Source organism: Lactuca saligna, chromosome 5, assembly GCF_052625555.1.
Source record: "Lactuca saligna cultivar CGN05327 chromosome 5, ASM5262555v1, whole genome shotgun sequence".
Taxonomy (NCBI): domain Eukaryota; kingdom Viridiplantae; phylum Streptophyta; class Magnoliopsida; order Asterales; family Asteraceae; genus Lactuca; species Lactuca saligna.
In genome coordinates, this window is record NC_136421.1 from 26773639 (window position 1) to 26792799 (window position 19161).

At 32.1% G+C, this 19161-nt stretch overlaps 1 protein-coding gene across 2 annotated transcripts; it reads left to right on the forward strand.

The window, feature by feature from the left end:
- Positions 1-637: 637 nt before the first annotated feature.
- LOC145046543 (uncharacterized) lies at positions 638-4950 on the forward strand. 2 transcript variants are annotated; one of them, XM_078994830.1, is made up of 8 exons: positions 638-863; positions 983-1186; positions 1753-3528; positions 3624-3743; positions 3830-3952; positions 4184-4273; positions 4370-4477; positions 4589-4950. In XM_078994830.1, the coding sequence occupies exons 3-8, from the start codon at positions 1831-1833 to the stop codon at positions 4673-4675; spliced, it is 2226 nt and encodes a 741-aa protein (XP_078850956.1). In that variant the 5' UTR covers positions 638-863; positions 983-1186; positions 1753-1830; the 3' UTR covers positions 4676-4950. The 2 variants fall into 2 exon arrangements, with proteins under 2 accessions (XP_078850956.1, XP_078850955.1); XM_078994829.1 differs by lacking the exon at positions 983-1186.
- Positions 4951-19161: the final 14211 nt, after the last annotated feature.

Here is a 19161-nt window from a genome sequence, read left to right on the forward strand (position 1 = left end):
AAAAAGCGTTGCAGTGTGGTGATATTTTGAATACCCAGTTATGGAAGAGGCGAGAGTTTGATCCTCGCTAACAACAATTTTCCTTGTCCTCTGCTAAATTTTTAATTATGGAAGAATACGCTTATGTGGTCCCCGCTTTAGCTCAACAAAATACCCGGTCATCAGTGCCACTAACCTATAAATGACAAAAATAACCTACTATGGATTGGGAAACCGGTTAAATGGGGCAAAATGCCAAAAAAAATTGAAAATATTAAGAATACGATTATGTGGTCCCCGCTTTAGCTCAACAAAATACCCGGTCATCAGTGCCACTAACCTATAAATGATAAAAATAACCTACTATGGATTGGGAAACTGGTTAAATGGGGCAAAATGCCAAAAAAAATTGAAAATATTAGGAAACCGGTTAAATGGGGAAAATGAAAAAAAAAATTGAAAATATTAGGTATTATTGCACTAAAAATCGTTGAAGGGATTAAAACTTAGGGACTTTTATGTCAAAAGGCCCAACAAATTAATACAAATACAAATCAATTTGATGTATACTTTTAGATTCTTCATGAGTATTTGATCGGGTCAATGCAGACCGTTGTGGTTTCTTCACTATCATTGGTTAACATAAAAATAAAAATAAAAATAAAAAAAAATTAAAAAAAAAAAAAAAAAAAAAGATATATTATAATTTGGTTGTTGCCAAAAATTTGGAGTGGGTTAAAAGGGGTATCACGGTGGCGCCAAAACATTCTTCTCCGGTTATCTTCCTCATTCAACGTCTTGACGGAAACCTGAATGTCTTCGTGGCCGAATTATCGAATTTGAATGATCAGTGTTTCACAATTATGCGATTTATGTGTATACGGGTCAGCTTTTTTTTTTTTTTAATCTTTTTTTGCTTTTCTACGTATTCTTCATCAGTTTAATGGTATGCGCAAAAAAAAAGCACGTTCGTAGTGTGTAAATCTTACGTTATTGTTGTTAGGATCATCATATGTTTACGATATTAATGGTGAATTCCGACGTCGAGGTTAAATATTGTGATTATCGGTATTTTGAGTGAATCGATTCACCCTCCAGACTTTTTATTGCAATCGATTCACTATTGATCCAAACTTGTTTAGAGAAGCTTCTCCCAAATCAGAATTGTAATTCTATATTCTCGGCTCTGAATCTGATTTCTCCAGAGGTAAATATTTTGATTATCGGCATCTCTTATATAGTGAAATTAGTTTTCTGAAATTATTAGTTTTCTAATTCTCGGCTCTGAATCTTCATGCCCCCAAATTTCTGATTGGAGGAGATACAACGGTAAAAAAAAAAATCGATTAGTTTTCCTTTATTCATATGTGGGTTCAAGACTTTTAAGTATAAATTAAAATCTTCTTTTTTTCTTGATTTTAGATTTTCATCTTTACGTTTTCTTGAATTCATGTTTGGGTTTTCAATATTTCATGTCATATTTGTGTTTGTGATATATTTCAATTAGGGTTGTAATGTTCAACATGGCAACATTTAATGTTCCTTGTGAATTAAATCAATGGTTGAAGCACATGAACGTGGAATCTTTTAAACTTTATGTTTAGTTTTCATAATTGCTAATATTTAAAGGAAAAAGGGTTTCCCACGACACTAATTTCTTTATTGAGAACCTATAATACAAACCAACTGTGATTTTGGAACCCACACTTATATTTTTAATGTAACTAAATCGTTGTCTGACTTTAGACTATGATGATTCTGTATCATATGCAGGTTCTTAGAAGGTTAGGTGAATGTGTTATGCATATGAATGAAAGAGGATATGAATGTGGTCTGATTTGAATAGTGTGGATGGATGCACATGAATCAGAGAACCCTAAAGAAAGTAATGAAGGATCAAGTCGTCACAGTAAGGACTCTCATCATGGTAAGTCCAGATCACACTGGGGACTATCCACTGCAGTTCATGGTGTGGGATTTGTGGCAAAAAAGATGGTTAACAATCGAGTTACAGACTCTTTATGGTCTTTGAAAAGAAGCAGTAATAGTTCAAGTACTCATGATACATCATCTATTCCCAATGCCAAAAAGGAGAATCTTTCTAGTGAAAACCTTTCTGATCAAACCTCCAAGCCATCTTTGAATGTAGCAGATGAGCAAACCACAAAATCAGATGTGTCAAGTAAGCCTACACATGAGAGAAAAAAGAAAGGAATAGATGTTATTGATGAGTCAGAGAATTTAAAACCTCCGGAGAGAATCTCACATGGTAGACAAGTTAATCGAACTAGCACAATGGGCCAATCAGAGAATTTGAAATCTTCAGATGACTCAGAGTATTTGAAACCTCCAGATGGCTTAGATGTTAACGCAAAAAGTTCGAATGAGGCTTCAAAACATCAAGATGCCTCGCATGTTAGACTAGTTAATCAACATCGATGGCCTAGCACAACAAGTTCTAATGTTATTGATCATTTAGGTGCTTCAAAACCTCCAAATACCTCACATGTTAAACCAGTTAATCAACATCGATGGCCTAGCACAACAGGTTCTAATGTTATTAATCATTCAGAGACTTCAAAACCTCCGGCGACTCAACTTCTGTGGCCTAGCACGGTAGGTTCTAATGTTTTAAGTAAAAACATTAACCTACCGGAAGAAGTTTCCAAAACTTCTATCACACCCGACAGGAGAATGCTACAAGAATTTTCAACTGATCCTACGACTGAATCACAACCATCTACACCAAATAAGTCGCATGGTTTAGCTTCAAGAGGTGTAAGCCCTTTACCTGCTCCTAAAGGGGCCAGTCTGATCCCTTCTTCTAAAGGGGGTAGAGGGATCAGCCTTACTCCTGCTACTATTAAAGGTGGGAGCCTCACCCCTGCCACCAGAGGAGTAAGCCTGGCCCCTGCTACCAGAAAGGTCGACCCTCCATCTACCAATAAGGAGATGGGAGTCGACATTTCTCAAATCACAAGAGGGGTTGGCCCTTCGGTTGCCACCAGAGGGTTTAGCCCTACCCCAACAACCAAAGGGGCTAACCTTATTCCTCCATCAAGAGGGGTCAGTCCAACTCCGTTTACTAGAACAATCAACCCTGTACCTGAATACCATACTCCCCTACAACCATCTAGTCCAGTACAATCTTACGATTCAAATACATTTTCTATATCAAAAGAACCCGATCTTACACCCAGTAGAGGTGTCAGTCCTACCCCCTCTGATAGACAAACTAGCCCAACCCAAAGCACCAGAGGGGTCAGCCCTACTCCCTCAAGGCATTCTGATTTGGCTGAAATTGGGAGACGAGTCATTTCTCGTGCTAGAGGTGTCAGTCCGATTCCATCAAAGCCATCTGGTAGTACAAGACACTTCATAAGCTCAAGTATACTTTCTATGTTCACAAGTGCTAGAAAGGAAAAGATTATAGCAGAACGCAAAGATGCTTCTCAGTACCTTGAGTTACTTCAAAATATACAACTGCAATGGCAATTCCTTAATGCGGGTACCGAAGCTGCATTGGATCATCAAAGAATAACTTCTGAGGTTTATGCCTACATTTTCCTGTTGTTCATAACTTTAGCTTCTTTTATTTGTTAATCAACTGATTCCACTTTGATATTAAATTTTTTGTGATGTAGAAATCTTTATTTGATATGTGGAGAACCATCTTAGAACTCAGGGATTCTGTCGCTGCAAAGAAAATTGAAATCACCATGTCGATATTACAGCTAAAGCTTTATGCTGTTTTATATCGCCAAGTAATGCATTTTTTTTTCTACTCATTGTATTGTTTTCTATTAAAATCTTGTTTTTTATTTTGTGATTTTGGTATCTTGTGGCTCAGATGGCTTATATCGATGACTGGGATTCTATTCAAAAGGAACACGAATCCGCTTTATATGTTACTGTTAATGATTTGGTGACGAGATCTGTTCTACTTCCTATTATTGGAGGGGTAAATGTAAAGGTATGTCATTTCATAAAAGGTTTCTTAGATCACTTAAAATATTGCTTTTAATATCTTAAAAAGTTATGTTATTGAAGTTTACTATGATGATTTTAAGCTCCAAAAACAACCGGTAAATAGAGTTTTAACATTTAATTCACAACTTTATGTTGAATTACCTTTTCCATTGTTTTTTGTTAAAAAAAAAATTGATTTTAAATAGTGTTTTAACATTTAATTCACAACTCACAGGCTGACATTAAACTTTTAAAGTTCATTGTTTACTCAAGTGTCGAAGTAATGCAAGCAACAATATCCTCTATAAAATCTACTCTAGCAAAGGTGAGATTTATTTGCATCGTATATTTTTCATATTTTGGTAAAAGAAAAATGGTAAATTTCTTGTGAAAATTAGTTACTAATTATGGGTTGTTACAGGTAGGTGGAACACGCCACCTGGCTTCTGAACTTGTAAATGTAGCGTTACATGAAAGAGCTCTTCTTGATGAATGTGAAATCTTTTTGGCTTCTGCTGCTCCTTTACAAGTAAGATCATTAATTACTGACTTTCTATATTAAGTCATGTTTTCTGTATCGAATAAAATCGAAACACTGTTATATATATAGCTTACCAAATTAAGTTTTGTTTATTTGTAGGTAGAAGAATGCAGCCTTAGGAGTTATCTCATACAGTTGAATAGAACTTACAATAGTGAACAAGTAACCAATTCTTTTAGAAGGTAAATGACTCGGTATTAAATTATAAAATACTAATTTAGTCCCTAGGTGTTTCTTTCTGGATCATTAACGAGAAAAAGTTATACTAACTTACTTTTTGTTTTATATATTTAGAAAAGTTTATAGATACACCTTGTGTACATTATTTAACACTTTGTATATGATTTTTCATTCATTTTTTCCCCTCGTTTCGTGAGGGAATAGGGGTTAAGAGACGTACATTAATTCGGTCAACTGTTTGACTATGTATAAAGATGACCGAAATTTTGTGGCACAACAAACACAATGTTTATGTTTTAGTGATATATTGAATAGAATTTCCAAAAAAAAATGGCAACAGCTTTTAATAGTCGTATGATAACATGTTATAAAATTCAAGTTTGTTATCACTTAAAAAGAGTTCTACACAATTATCAATTATGCAAATTCAAAGTAGATTTTAACCATGAGATTTTAGAAATTAGTACTATGAATGAAAGAAAACATAAATAATTTCAATTTTTTTTATTAAGATGTCACACAGAATCTTTTATAAACTCACCCAACATAGACTATAACTATTACAATCGGGAAATCAAAATATTTTTTTGATCCTAATTTTTTGGATTGAGGGGTTTTTTTTTTAAACTTCATTTTGTACAATTAATGCGTAGAAGGTAAAATCTAACTTGTTTACTTTGTATTTGAATCCTTTGTTTGGCAAAAAAACATATTTCCTTCTAGATAATTAATTACTTATGTTTCTTTGAGAAAACGATTAGCTTTTGTTTTTGTTTTTATTTTATTTCATTTCAAAAATAAATATCAACTAAGTTCATTGACTTTATTTTTATGGTCTCCGATCTTTAGAAATTTATACCCCCAATTATTTCACTTTGTTTCCTTTTCTCTAGTTATCTAGCTGATATTATTTTGTTTTCAGTTGACGTCATCCATTGAAGTCTTTGGATAATGTTACCAACTATATTATTGGTACATAATTTATTTGTCCCTAAAAATCTCATCACCCCATGATGCTTCTAGAAGCCTTCTAAAATGGAACAACGTAAAACAATTCAAAAGTCTATTTAAGACATGATCTGATGTTGTCATTTAACAAACCATGTTATCATTAATTGCATGTCTATTGTTAGTAATAGTATTCCTAACATTGCTCTTGAAGTTTCCTTCTTATAATCTATCTATCTATATATACAAATATGTATTTTTACTTGCACTATACATATTTGAAACCTTCATAATTTTTCAATTTATTTATAATAATTATTATAAATTGGTTAATAATATTAAATTAATACAAAAACTAAATTTTAATCATAAACTAACTAAATTACAATATTAAAATATCAGATTTTACTTCTATTTATAAAATTATGGTTTTAGTTTTTTAACATATTATTCTTAACTTATCAAGTTATATATGTTGTCGTATGTGAGCTTTATCATTTTAAAGTTACAACTTTTGTATAATTTATGATTTTTTGCAAAGTAGTTAAATTATTAATTTAATTTTAATGTTAAACGGTTAACTTAATTCAAAATTTCAGTTAAACTTGAAAAAAATCAATAAATAGTGTTAAACCTAAATTGTATCCTAAATTAATAAAAAAAAATGAAATTATTTTTTATAATCATTATGAATTTTCAAATAAATAACTTAAAAATAACTAACAATAAAAATAGTTAAAAGTAATATTATATAAAAAATTATAATGTTATCTTTAAAAACAAAAACAATGTTTATTGTTTGAAATAATTACAATAAAAAAACTAACAATATTCATCAAATAAATTTTAAAAATTTAAATTTTTGAAACCAAATTATAATAATTAAGAGTTGCCACATACGTTATTTTAAAAAATTTATAACAACAATAGTTAAAAGTAACGTTACATACAAAAATTATATTGTTATCTTCAAAAACAAAAACAATGTTTGATGTTTTAAATAATTACAAGATAGAAATTCAAATCTTAATCAAATAAACTTTTTAAAAATAATTAATCATAAAACAACTATAAATGTCATTAAACCATATATTATATTTGTTTTTATTTATGAGTAACGTGTATGTAGATGTTATTGATACAATTGAGTTATAGAATTTTAAATGATGTCTATATTAGTATATAATTCAAAACATATAATGTTTATAAAATTTATTATATAAAAACTAACAATGTCATTGATATATTAAGAAACATACATTTGTAAAGATTTCAAATATATTATTGTATTCTGCGCAGCGCATAGATATTTGCTTAGTATAATAATAATAATATTCCTCACTTTAATGAGTATCCAAATATTAACAAATAATACGTTATTAGAAAAAAAAAAAAAAAAAAAAAAAAAAAAAAAAAAAAAAAAAATCACCGTATCATCACTAGTCATTACCTTGTTGAACTCAAACACAACACCTTCGATCTTAATATAAGATGTAACTCAACTCATGTTTCAATGTAAATACTAAATAATGCCAAATTTGGTTTACATATAAATCTTGTTAATCTACATATCAAGAAAAACTTGGTTTTGTATCGTTAAACCTCGGTGGATGTTTATTATAGGTATATGACATCTTTTTGGATCTGGTTGACTTTTTTTTAAACGATATAATTATATTAAATTAGCAAAAAAAACTAAAAAAAAAATGTTTTCATTTATAAAACATTGGTAGCCATGTTTTTTTTAATTAATGAACTGTGAAATGTGTTCAACGGGCCTCCAACTTTCTATAATTTGGGTATATTCCTTCGGGTCTTGTAGCAAAACAGGGGTTGGGCCATGTGGGTTTAACCAAATATAGAATGGCTTGTTAGATTTTTTCTTTTCGTTAAATGTTTATTTGTTAGGAATTAGGATAAGTATGTATATATTTTTTCTGTCAAGATCAAGTAGTAAATAAAACTTTAATATTTGATGAATGATTTGTATTTTTCTTTGAAATACGTAGAATATTTTTATCCCTTAAGCATGCTTACTTATACATACAAAAAGTTCTCTTTTTCTAGTATTTTGTCATATTAGAAAATAATATCGACAATGTTTTTTACACAACGCTTTTTAACCAAATACAACAACTTATATTTTAGATGGTTGTACTGTATAATTATGTAAAACATAATTTGTTATATATGATAAAAAATTATTGTGTATGGATCATCATCCAATATATATATATATATGGATCTAAGGTTTTATTTATGGTAATATTTTCTCATATCATAAATTTCTAGTGAAGAAATAAGAGTATTATTTCTATATGTCATCGTAGTTGATAAAATCGTGCAATTTATCTGCTTTTTTTTCATTGAAACGTTGTTCTTCCACGTAATAGCCCTTTGGATATCTATCTTTCATCATCGTTTATATATTTAGCTTCAATTTGACTGGTATAGTTATTTCGTATGGAAATGTATATCGGATAAGTTATACTAGGAAGAATATAGTCCACTTTGTTATCTTCCATTTTTGGCATATATTTATGAGGATTACGTATGGTGAAAAATCAACAACGTTTAATTTATGTTATGTTGATGAAATCAGAGAATGAGTTTTGTAAATTTTTTGTTGACCGGTAAAACAGGTGAGTTTGACTGGATGGATAATTGATCAAAATAAATATTTTTTAGTCCGAGTTTGGATTAATCATACACAATTTTTTTAAATTAAAGAAGTTATTAGTTTATATAACATATAATTGCAAAATATGGGTTTCTAAAAAATGAAGAACTGATTTTATTGTAAAAAGAAAAACGATTGAAGAAATTATGTGTAAACTGTAACGTTTGCATATTTCAAAAGAAATTGACAAGAAAAGTATTAGCAAAAGCGTGATTAATTGCTTCGGATTTCTATTCTTGGTTTTTTAGAAACATAATAAAACATATTTCCTTCTAGAAAAATAATCTTTAAATTTCTTGTGACAATGACCGGTTAATTTTTTTTTTCAATTTATATACATTTTCATTTAATATACTAAAAAAAAAAAGTAAATTGACTTTATTTTTAGGGTCTCCGATTTTCAGAAACTTATCCGCCTAATTATTTCGCTGTCGTTCTTTTCCGTATATATTTGAGTCGATATTGCGTTATGTTCAGTTGACTTCATCCGTACAAAGTCTTTGGATAACTTCGAGCAAAATAAAACATAACAAGTTTATTTTAAACATTTGATGTCGTCATTAAACATAATATGTTATTATTATTTTATTTTATTTTTTAAACTGAGAAATATTTTATTGTAACTAACAAAAAATATTGCTCTTCAAGTTTCTTTCCTTTAGTGTAATAAAAGCTAAAGCTGATTATCTTATTCATAGTCACAATAACAAGGCCATGTTCAAAGGTGGCTTAATTTTGTATGTATTGTCTTAATCTTATTTGACAGGGTGAAATGTCAATTAATGGAACCAACACTTGCCTAACATTGCTCTCGAAGTTTCCTTCCTTTAGTGTAATAATATTCCCCTTTTTAATGATTATGCAAATGCTAAGAGATGATATTTTGATTATAAAGAAATTTCACCGTATCATCATTACATTGGTGAAACCCAACACACCACTTTGAATCATGATAAGGAAAAGGTAACGAATAGCCATTTAACATAGCACTAATATGTAACGAGTTATTAAAAATGTTGTAATATGATTGAATACTAAAATCAATGTAATTACATTTTTTTGGTTAATAATAAAATTTTAGCTGTATTTTTTAATCTTAGTGGTATCATAACACAATCCAATCCATGTTTTATGATTGGGTGCTGATTCGTTAACAACAATTTTTCTTCACACACAATAATTTGTGTTTTAAAACGTTGTATTTTATAAGTTTATAAAACATAAATTGTTGTGTACGAAGAAAAAATGTTGTGTACGAAATGATTGTTGAAGAGTTTGTAGCAACCACCCGTTTTGCGGTCTAGGGCAATGCGCCTACTCGTTCTTAATTGTTAAGTATATTTCCTGTTTTTTTGATATTTGATTATTGCTCGTATTTGATGTTGGTATTGGATTGTGTGTTTGTTCTTATTATTATCAAAATGACTTGAAAATATGGTTCTCTTTAGCCTATTAGGTAACATTTGATACATGGAACTGGAGAGAACATAACAAGGCTCTTTAGATAATGTTTAATAGTTGTTGACCAAGTAAATGGGACTATTTGGTTATATTTTTAGTACTACACAGAAAGATGGAACAAAATGTTGGATTAGTGTCTAAGTCCATAACTATAATTGGTATGTACTTGACCCGATTGACATGGTCCATTTGGGTTGCATGGTATCGGAACAATTTGGATAGACTTTTGTGAGAAAAAGGATAATTATGATTTGTTAATATATTATAAGTTCTAATATATTAATATGAAATCATATTATTTAATTAGTATTGATCAATAATTAATTTGGAATTAATATTGTGATCAGAAGGAGACTAATTATATATATGAGGATTGATTATATAAATCATTCATTTTTATATATGTGGCTTATGATCCATAGTTCTTCATGTTGGGCTAAACCCATGGAGTAACCCATGGATACTCCATGGAGGTTTTAACCCATGGAACATGAAGAATATAGAAAGACATGAATTACATGGTGTAACCCTAATAGCCACAATATATAAGGACCACATGGCTCAAGAAATTGGCACTAAGGTGTGTACACATGAGGGCTAGCCGATTTGAGCATAGTAACCTTTTCTCTCAAGTTATTCCAAGATGTTGGTGATGTTGTGTGATCCATTTGAGGTGTCACACTTGAGGCACTACGCTCTTAAGCTCCATGGAATCAAGCTACATGAAAAGATATGTCTTCTAACTTGTTTATATTACCCAAGTATCAATGATTGTATGCTGGTTAGCGTAATACCTTGGAAAGTTCAAGTTTGCATGTATAATAGAGAAAACATAGATCCAAGGTATCTAGGGTTGCATATACACCATAGGAGTATTAGAATGCTCAAAACCCTTCAGTGGTATCAAAGCCTAGGCTTGTTTTTAATTATACTTGATGCAAATTGCTGAAAAATACTGAAAAAAATCGATTTTATGTTGTTTTGGATAGTGGACTCGTCGAGTCCACTGACGGACTCGCCGAGTCCATGCATAAAATCATCCAACTCGTCGAGTTGGTTCATGCACTCGACGAGTTGGACCCCTCAGATAACATATTTTTGATGTTTTTAGCTGGAGTTGGACTAGGAACATTACCCTAAGCTGTTTTTGAACTTGTAAACCTGTTTTTGATGGGGTAATGTTCATGCTAATCCAATTTCATAGATAACTGTCAATAGATTCATGTTTTGTATTAGTTTAATGGTTAGGCTAATTACATGAAAAGTGTTTGATTTGAATTATCTTGTTCTTATGAGTTGATTTAGATTACTAGAAAAGTTATGTGATAATATGTTTTCAATCCAAATTAATCTAAAAGTTTTTCATAATATGTGTTGTTGTAACTTGTCCTCAAGTTATATGAAAATTCACATTTATGATTATTAAAACTCATAAGATTTCCATAAGTTATGAAAAATGGAGAGTCTCATTTTTAAATGTTTTAAAGTCTTCCATAATTTATCCTCAAGTTATAGGACTTGAAGAGTTTTCATTAAAACTACTTTAAACACATAAGTTATGGAATTGAAAAGTTTTTGAATAGTTCAAAACTTTCCCTCAAGTTTTGGAATTTTTAAAGTTTCCCCTCATGAATACTTTAATTCCAAGTTAAGCCCTTAGAATTTTAAAAGTTAAAATTTAACCCTTATACTTTATAGTATTATAAGTTAATAATATATATATATATATATATATATATATATATATATATATATATATATATATATATATATATATATGTGTGTGTGTATAAGAACAAAGTTAGTCTTACCGTTAGTAGGCCTCATTCACGAAGCTGGTCTATAAGGTTGGTATAAGGTTACTGCCTATAAAATGACAGTTTAATGGGTGTCCACTCTCACCCACTGCTTCCTTGATGGTGGAGGGTCGTTAGCTGAACGGGTAGGACAATGACTACAATTCTCCCTCTTTATAAGTATAATGATAAAGTAACTAAACCTTTTATATAATCCCAATCTTATTTACTTTAGGAAAATGTGAAATTGGTGCTAACCCATGAAATTACACTTTGCACATTGCTTAAGTCGGTTAGTGGAGCGTGTGTGGTTAACCGACACACTAGCTTGATTTAACAAGGTAGGGTAACTTAATATTTGTCATAGTATCGGTCGAGCGTGTGTGGTTAACTGACACATCGATTGAGTGGTAAATATTAAGGGTACCAAGTATATTTGCATGGTTATTCACACCTTGTTTTGTGATCCTCAGCATCCCAGTCACAAAATTTGAGAGGGCACAATCAAGATTGAAACATACCATTGAAAAGTTTAGTGAATCTCAAAAGATTTAGAAGTTTCAAATCAAATTAAAACCTAATAAATTATTTCGTTTTTCATGGTGGAAATTGGTAAATCGTTATTCGTCTACTTTCAAATATTTTATAGCTTGGATTACGGCATCCCTCTTCCAATTTATAAAATATTTTGTTAGGTTCTAGCCTTAATATTTCATATTGGGTGTTATATTGAGGACTTTACATCAACTAACTTGAATTTCTCCCAGTGTAGATGTCTGGTTCTGACAACTATGATCTTCCCAAATCTCTTCCTCCACCTCCTCCAATTATTCTCCCTAGCCTACAAGTTCCTGAATAGTTCAAGGTCACTCAAGCCCTATTAGCAAGCAAGGTTTATGTGTTCTCACATCTTGGAAATGAAGTCACATATTTACAAGCCGGGAGAGTTGGTTGTCAAAGTCTTGAGGAAGTTGAATGTTGACTAATCACTTCCTAAGTCACATAGTGAGTTCTTTAGGGACTACTATGTAACAGACTACAACATGACCCTTAATGATCTTATCTATTTGCTTGGTGCTACTGAATCAGCAGTGATTTGGAGCACTAGTAAAGCAAAGTTGATTAGAAGATCAACTTCCCAAACTACCATGGACATTAACAATGGTAACATTAAATATCCAGAAAATTTTTCTCTTCCCAATGGAAAGGGATCAGCCATAGTGAACTCGGTTGACCAAATGGTAAAGAGAAAGGCTAAGTCTAAGATAGTCCTATGTACCATTACCAAAGAGTCCATATGTTTGTATTGCCAAAAGGAAGGGGCATTAGTTGCGAAGCTTCCCTAACTACCTGAAAGATCTGAGAGAAGGTCAAGTCAAACAGTTTGACTCTGTTTCAGGTAATTCCACTATCTAACTCTCTTAAGTTCCTATTTGAAGATTATTATACATTTTGATGTATGGCAGGATCAAGCAAAGGGAAGAAAAATTAAAGTAAGAGTATGTTGAATCCGATCGTGAAGATGGATTTCAATCACATGGTTTGAAGATCGGATTCTTGAGCTACTACTTAGGAGTTATGATAGATTGCTAGAAAATATGTAATAACATAGTTTTTATTTAAAGTTGCATTGTAAGAAAAAGTTTTTTTTTCCGCATTTTATAAATAAATAAAATTTTGTTTTATTTTTTATATCTCCCTGCAATGACATTTATGGAAAATTGATGTTTGTATGTTTCTAGCAATGATGGCAATATGAATTTAATTCTTTCGTTTGTGGTAGAGTCTAGATTTACCAAATAAGGAAGGATTCTCATCACCCAAGGTTTCAATTGGACCGAAATTTGGAATCATGCAAGTTGTATAGTATGATGAATGAGAACTTTCAGCTTTGGAAAAATTAAGACTAATTCCTCATTCACATGTATATGTGAGTCAAGTGAAGGACAAAGGGATCAGGTACACTTGGTTGTGCATTGGTCAGGTCCACCACAAAAGATAGATAATACTATTCATCATGATTTACTAAAGTTTAGTAAATATGGTTATACTTACAAGTTTAAGTATAATTCTGAAGCATTGGAAAAGTTTCGATATATGGCAGAACGAATCAGAAGAATCAAATTAGGCAGAAAGATAAAAGTTTCTCAAATCTGAAAGGATGGGAGAGTACTTTAGTATCATGTGTTGTGATAATCTTAATGATTAAGAAAACATATCACAATTGGTTCTCTAAGGATATCTTAGTGCATTCCTATGGCTAAGAAGAGGAATTGTGAATTGTTGAAATGGTTAAATCAAGAGGGTGATACATACTTCGTTCCAAAACAAGTCTTAGAGTCATACTCCAATATTGTAATTTGAGTGACACGTCTTAAAGAAGGTTTATTAACACTTGTCAAATGTAAGAGTAAAATGTGCTCTACTCTTGTACATTTGAAATTGGTAAGTTGTGATTTTTTGGATAAAATAAAGACCAACTAAGGCCAATTGTGTGAAGTGTTTGTCTTGATAAAGAATCCGCACTATCTCTTGAATATTTCGCAAGATAGTCTTATATGTCAAGAGGACAATGGGAGTCTTAAAGATCTTGAAAAAGCTTCAAGATCTAATCAATAATAAAAACATGTAATTTATCACTAGCATACGATGTGAAGTTTATAACCTATCGTGTTGACATATTCCTATTTCTGTGTCCATTCCGGTTAAAGTTAGCTTTGCATATAAGTTATGAGAGTTCTCAATTGGTTGCATAACAACTTGGAAGCAATGGCAGACCCTTGTGCTGCCAGGTGGCAAGAAGTTAAGACTACACAAGTTCAATCCATATGAGTTTGGATTTGTCACTAACCTTGTCTTGTGATGATGGTTTTGACAAATTCACATGGATAGGAACACATACACCATAAAATCTAAGTGTCATAAGGTTTCTCTCCGATTCATGAAAATGATGGTGAGGAAACGTTTTCACTAAGTAGATTTTAAGTAGATAGCAATTGTGATATTTGCATTCTCAAATTCATTAATGGAGCGTGTGTGGTTAATCGGCACACTAACATGGACTTGTGAGGAATGGAAAAGGTCTAAACAATTGATACCATGATTACGACATCCCTTTTCATAGTTCTGAAATTGTTTAGACACACATGTATGCTATCTAAGGAAAGGTGTATGACTTTGATAAAGTTTTATCAAAGCATCTCGTATCAGAAATTTGAACTTTAGCAAGAAAGTCAATGAAGTATTGATTTCTAGAAGTCCAGCTAATTTTTGAGTACATGTCAAAGCTAGCGGGAGAATAAGTGTTATGCTAATAATTTTCATGTTAGTGGGAGCATGATAATTATAATAAGTGTTGCAAGTTATTAATGTTAATTATAGAAAGCAAAAGGTTTCAATTGGGAAAAAGTTGTTTTTCTATAATTAAGGGAGAGGAAATTGTACTTCAGTTCAAATCTAAAAGCTTAGATCATGAGATTTTAATCAAATTTAGTAAAGTATATATGTGAATGTTATGTTGGAATGTTTCAACATAAGGAAATTCTATATATGGGAACATTATTTGCATTCTAAAATTTGATTATGATTACGACATCCCTTTTCACAATCTAGATTTTGAGAACATGGCAAATAGAAATAAAAATATTGTAGCAAAAGACTGGTCTAGAATCATGTCCTTATGTGAGACATCATGAATCGTCCCATATGCTTCGGATATAGGATCGATTGCATGTGCTATAATATTCATCTTTTCTAAATTTTCCAAATGCTCAGGGCATTAAGGAGGGAAAAGTCTAGAATTGGATATGACTAAAATGATTAAGCAATTATCAAGGGCAATCTAAGGTTTACTAAAGATTGGTTGCTCAAGGATAGTTGGAAGTATAGTGTTAATTTTGGAAGGACCATATTGACATATTCTGAAAAGAGACAACTCTTGTTTAGGAGTGATAGTCAAAATCGGAATATGGAAATGTTCCCATAGGTGGAAGTTATTCATTAAATCTGTGTAAGATTAGGAAACTTAATTCAAGAAGGACGTTTAAAGCAATGTACTTTGAATATGAGACTTCATTTCCATCGAGTTGATCTCCATTGGAATACTCTGTAATGTCTGTTGACAAGTCTTTGTAACTTTGTGCATAATCATTACAAGAGGATCAATGCATATAAGTTTATAATCTAACATATTTAGGTAAATGGTAGGAATTTGGAATTCTTGCATTTGCGGTAAGGATTTGGGATTGTGAAATGAGAATCATTGAAATTATGTTCAATCGATCTATTTCACAAAGTAAAGATCATAGACAAACTTAGTGTGCATACTTGGTGTATGGCATAACTAATGTTTAGAAAAACATAGTGTGCATACTTGGTGTATGGCATGACTAGTGTTTAGAAAACATAGTGTACATGCTTGGAGCATGGGAAAACTATTGTTTTAATTCAAGTATAAAGTTGATAGTTGAAACAGTATACAATGAATAATGAGTAATCAATATGATGATAAATAAAAGGTGTTCTATTTGTATTCATAAGTTCTTAGACCATATTGGATTCAATTATTCTTGTGTTTCACTTTGCATGTTTTGACTTCCAGAATAACTATGTTGTTCTTCCTGAATGACTAAGTTATTCAAACCATCCACAATCGGTCATATGTTGGAAGTAGATATGAATCAAGACTATCATGAAGCTGGTTTGTAGATGTCCAAGGTAGTGGACATAGCAAGAGTTGCTGCAATATTCATGAGTGCTCATAAGTTCCGAGTATTGGATTAAACCCACGCTCATTTGACTCACTTCATGTATTTTATCACAAGTGATCATGAGATGATAATATCTTATATTCTTCAAACCTAGAGATATGAGGTGTTGCCTATGAGATGGTTATATACTGATTGTACGAAAACGCATTTGGTAACTCAATGTTATAAAACGTGCCTTTGTGATGATTCAACAAGTAGTAGAACAAGCATATGAGTCGAATTTTATCCATTCCTTTTACCCTTGAAGGGATAAAAGCGATATATGTGGACCCCTCGATGATTTAGTGATGACACCCCGAAGTGCTTGGCCAAGTCTGGACCGATTTGATTTGTTCGATTAGTCGGTTGTCATAAATCGGAAATCAGGAAACAACAAATGGACAGATAGAATGATTATAATCTATGTCTCAGTCCATATGATATCTAGAATGGAGGAATATATGATCCCTTATCTAATGGACACGTCATTGTTTTGTTCAGAGTTTGAGAACAGCGTTTAAGAGCTACGATTGCTAGTCGGGTTTTGAAGTCATATGCAATAACAGTTTTAGACTTATCCAAATGGGAGACTGTTGGATTATTTTCTAAGTCCATAACTGTAATTGGTATGTACTTGACCCGATTGGCATGGTCCATTTGGGTTGCATGGCATCGGAACAACTGGATAGACTTCTATGAAAAAAAAGGATAATTATGATTTGTTAATATATTATAAGTTCTAATATATTAATATGAAATCATATTATTTAATTAGTATTGATCAAGAATTAATTTGGAATTAATATTGTGATCAAAAGGAGACTAATTAAATATATGGGGATTGATTGTGTAAATCATTCATTCTTATATATGTGGCTTATGATCCATAGTTCTTCATGTTGGGCTAAACCCATGGAGTAACCCATGGATACTCCATGGAGGTTTTAACCCATGGAGCATGAAGAATATGGAAAGACATGAGTTACATGGTGTAACCCTAATAGCCAAAATATATAAGGACCCCATGGCTCAAGAAATTGGCACTAAGGTGTGTACACATGAGGGCTAGCCGATTTGCGCATAAGAACCTTTTCTCTTAAGTTATTCCAAGATGTTGGTGATGTTGTGTGAACCATTTGAGGTGTCACACTTGAGGCACTAGGATCTTAAGCTCCATGGAATCAAGTTAAATGAAAAATCTATGTCTTCTAACTTGTTTATATTACCCAAGTATCAATGATTGTATGCTAGTTAGGGTAATACCTTGGAAAGTTCAAGTTTGCATGTATAATAGAGAAAACATAGATCCAAGGTATCTAGGGTTGCATGTACACCATAAGAGTATTCGAATGCTCAAAACGCTTCACAAAACATATATGGCAAATATATCTATACTTTTATTCTTATATTTTAGCGCTAATATCACTAAAGTCCCACATTTTTTGCAATAAATTGAAAAAAAAACCCTGGATTTAATTTTTTGTTGATCGTGGTCACGATATTTTCATGGAATTATGGCAAAAGGGCAAAGTGCTAGCTTCACTAGTTTCAGCAGGTTAGAAAGCAAAGACGAACATTGGTGGTCAGTTGTTAGCTAGGTTTTGTTCCATTCTTCTCTCCAACGTCAATCATGCAAGACGGTAAGCTCCTCCAACACGCACACACAAGGGCATAAAGAATGAGTTGTAAGGAATCATTGGTCTGAAGATTTGACATGCGAGTGTGATGAACCTGCAACATTCTCTGTAACACTTGATTTTTGGTACTTATAAGTTTCCTTTTCCCCCTTGTATGTAAATTCTTTTCAATTTGGTCCTTGGTTGGTATGCGGTGCGTACTCTACTAGTACATTGAGCGTACTAGCCGTCAGTTGGCCACGGGCATCACGCATGTACGTTGGGCGTACGTTGGGAGTACGTTGGGCGTACACATGGACTGAGCAAACCCTAATTTTTAGGGTTTTCATCCTATTTAAGCAACATTATACCACCTATTGGACATTTTAGACCAGCCTCCATCCCCCTTGTCCCAGTGAACGAAACCCCAAGTGTGTTAGTGAGTTTTTGAGCTTGATAAAGAGATTTTTGGTGTCTTAAGGTGAAGAAGAAGAAGAAGAAGAAGAAGAGAAACCCTTGGAAAAGTAGATTGAGCTTGTGGATCTAGGATCACCTTCTCATTTGCAACCTTTTTGAGGTAAAAAGCTGACACCTTTACATTCATTTATGATAGATCTTCTTTATGATGTTTATTGGGCATTTTTAGCCTTTTATGTTAAAGGTGGGCTTTTGATCTACTCCAGAAGTAATGGATGCTAGATATTTGATCCATTTAGTCCCCATGATCATAAAAATGTCAGCTTTATGGAGCATTTTTACCCATGCATGTATTAAGACCTTCGTTAAGCTCTTTTTGAGCTCTTGAGGCCCATTAAGCCATGCATGTATGTAAAGTTGCCAACTTTATGTGATAAGTCACCTTTAGGGACTAGATTTGAGATTTTGAATAAAGGACTTAACGGTTTAAGTGGTTAATGGAGTAAGTTGGTAGACTGGGGAGTACGCTAGGCATACCTAGTTGGTACGCTGCACGTACTAGCCCCAGATGGAGTACGATAAGCGTACAAGCTGAGTACGTCCCGCGTACTCAGCAGATGGGCTTTTGGGCTTGACGTTTGTAAGTTTGGTCCTCGTTGGGCCATTAGACCTTTGTTTTGGGCTTGACGTTTGTAAGTTTGGTCCTCGTTGGGCCATTAGACCTTTGTTTTGGGCTTTGGGCTAGCATGTAACGACCCAATTTTCACGTCCAAAAATTTCATTTTTAAAAACATTACTTTTCGAAATTGTTAAAAGATAAAACATT

Excerpts from the sequence above, each read along its gene's own strand:
- LOC145046543 (XM_078994830.1), top strand. The coding sequence starts at position 1,831 with ATGGATGCACATGAATCAGAGAACCCTAAAGAAAGTAATGAAGGATCA. Across the intron at positions 4,274-4,369 it reads TAAAATCTACTCTAGCAAAG|GTAGGTGGAACACGCCACCT; the intron begins GTGAGATTTATT and ends GGGTTGTTACAG. Across the intron at positions 4,478-4,588 it reads CTTCTGCTGCTCCTTTACAA|GTAGAAGAATGCAGCCTTAG; the intron begins GTAAGATCATTA and ends GTTTATTTGTAG.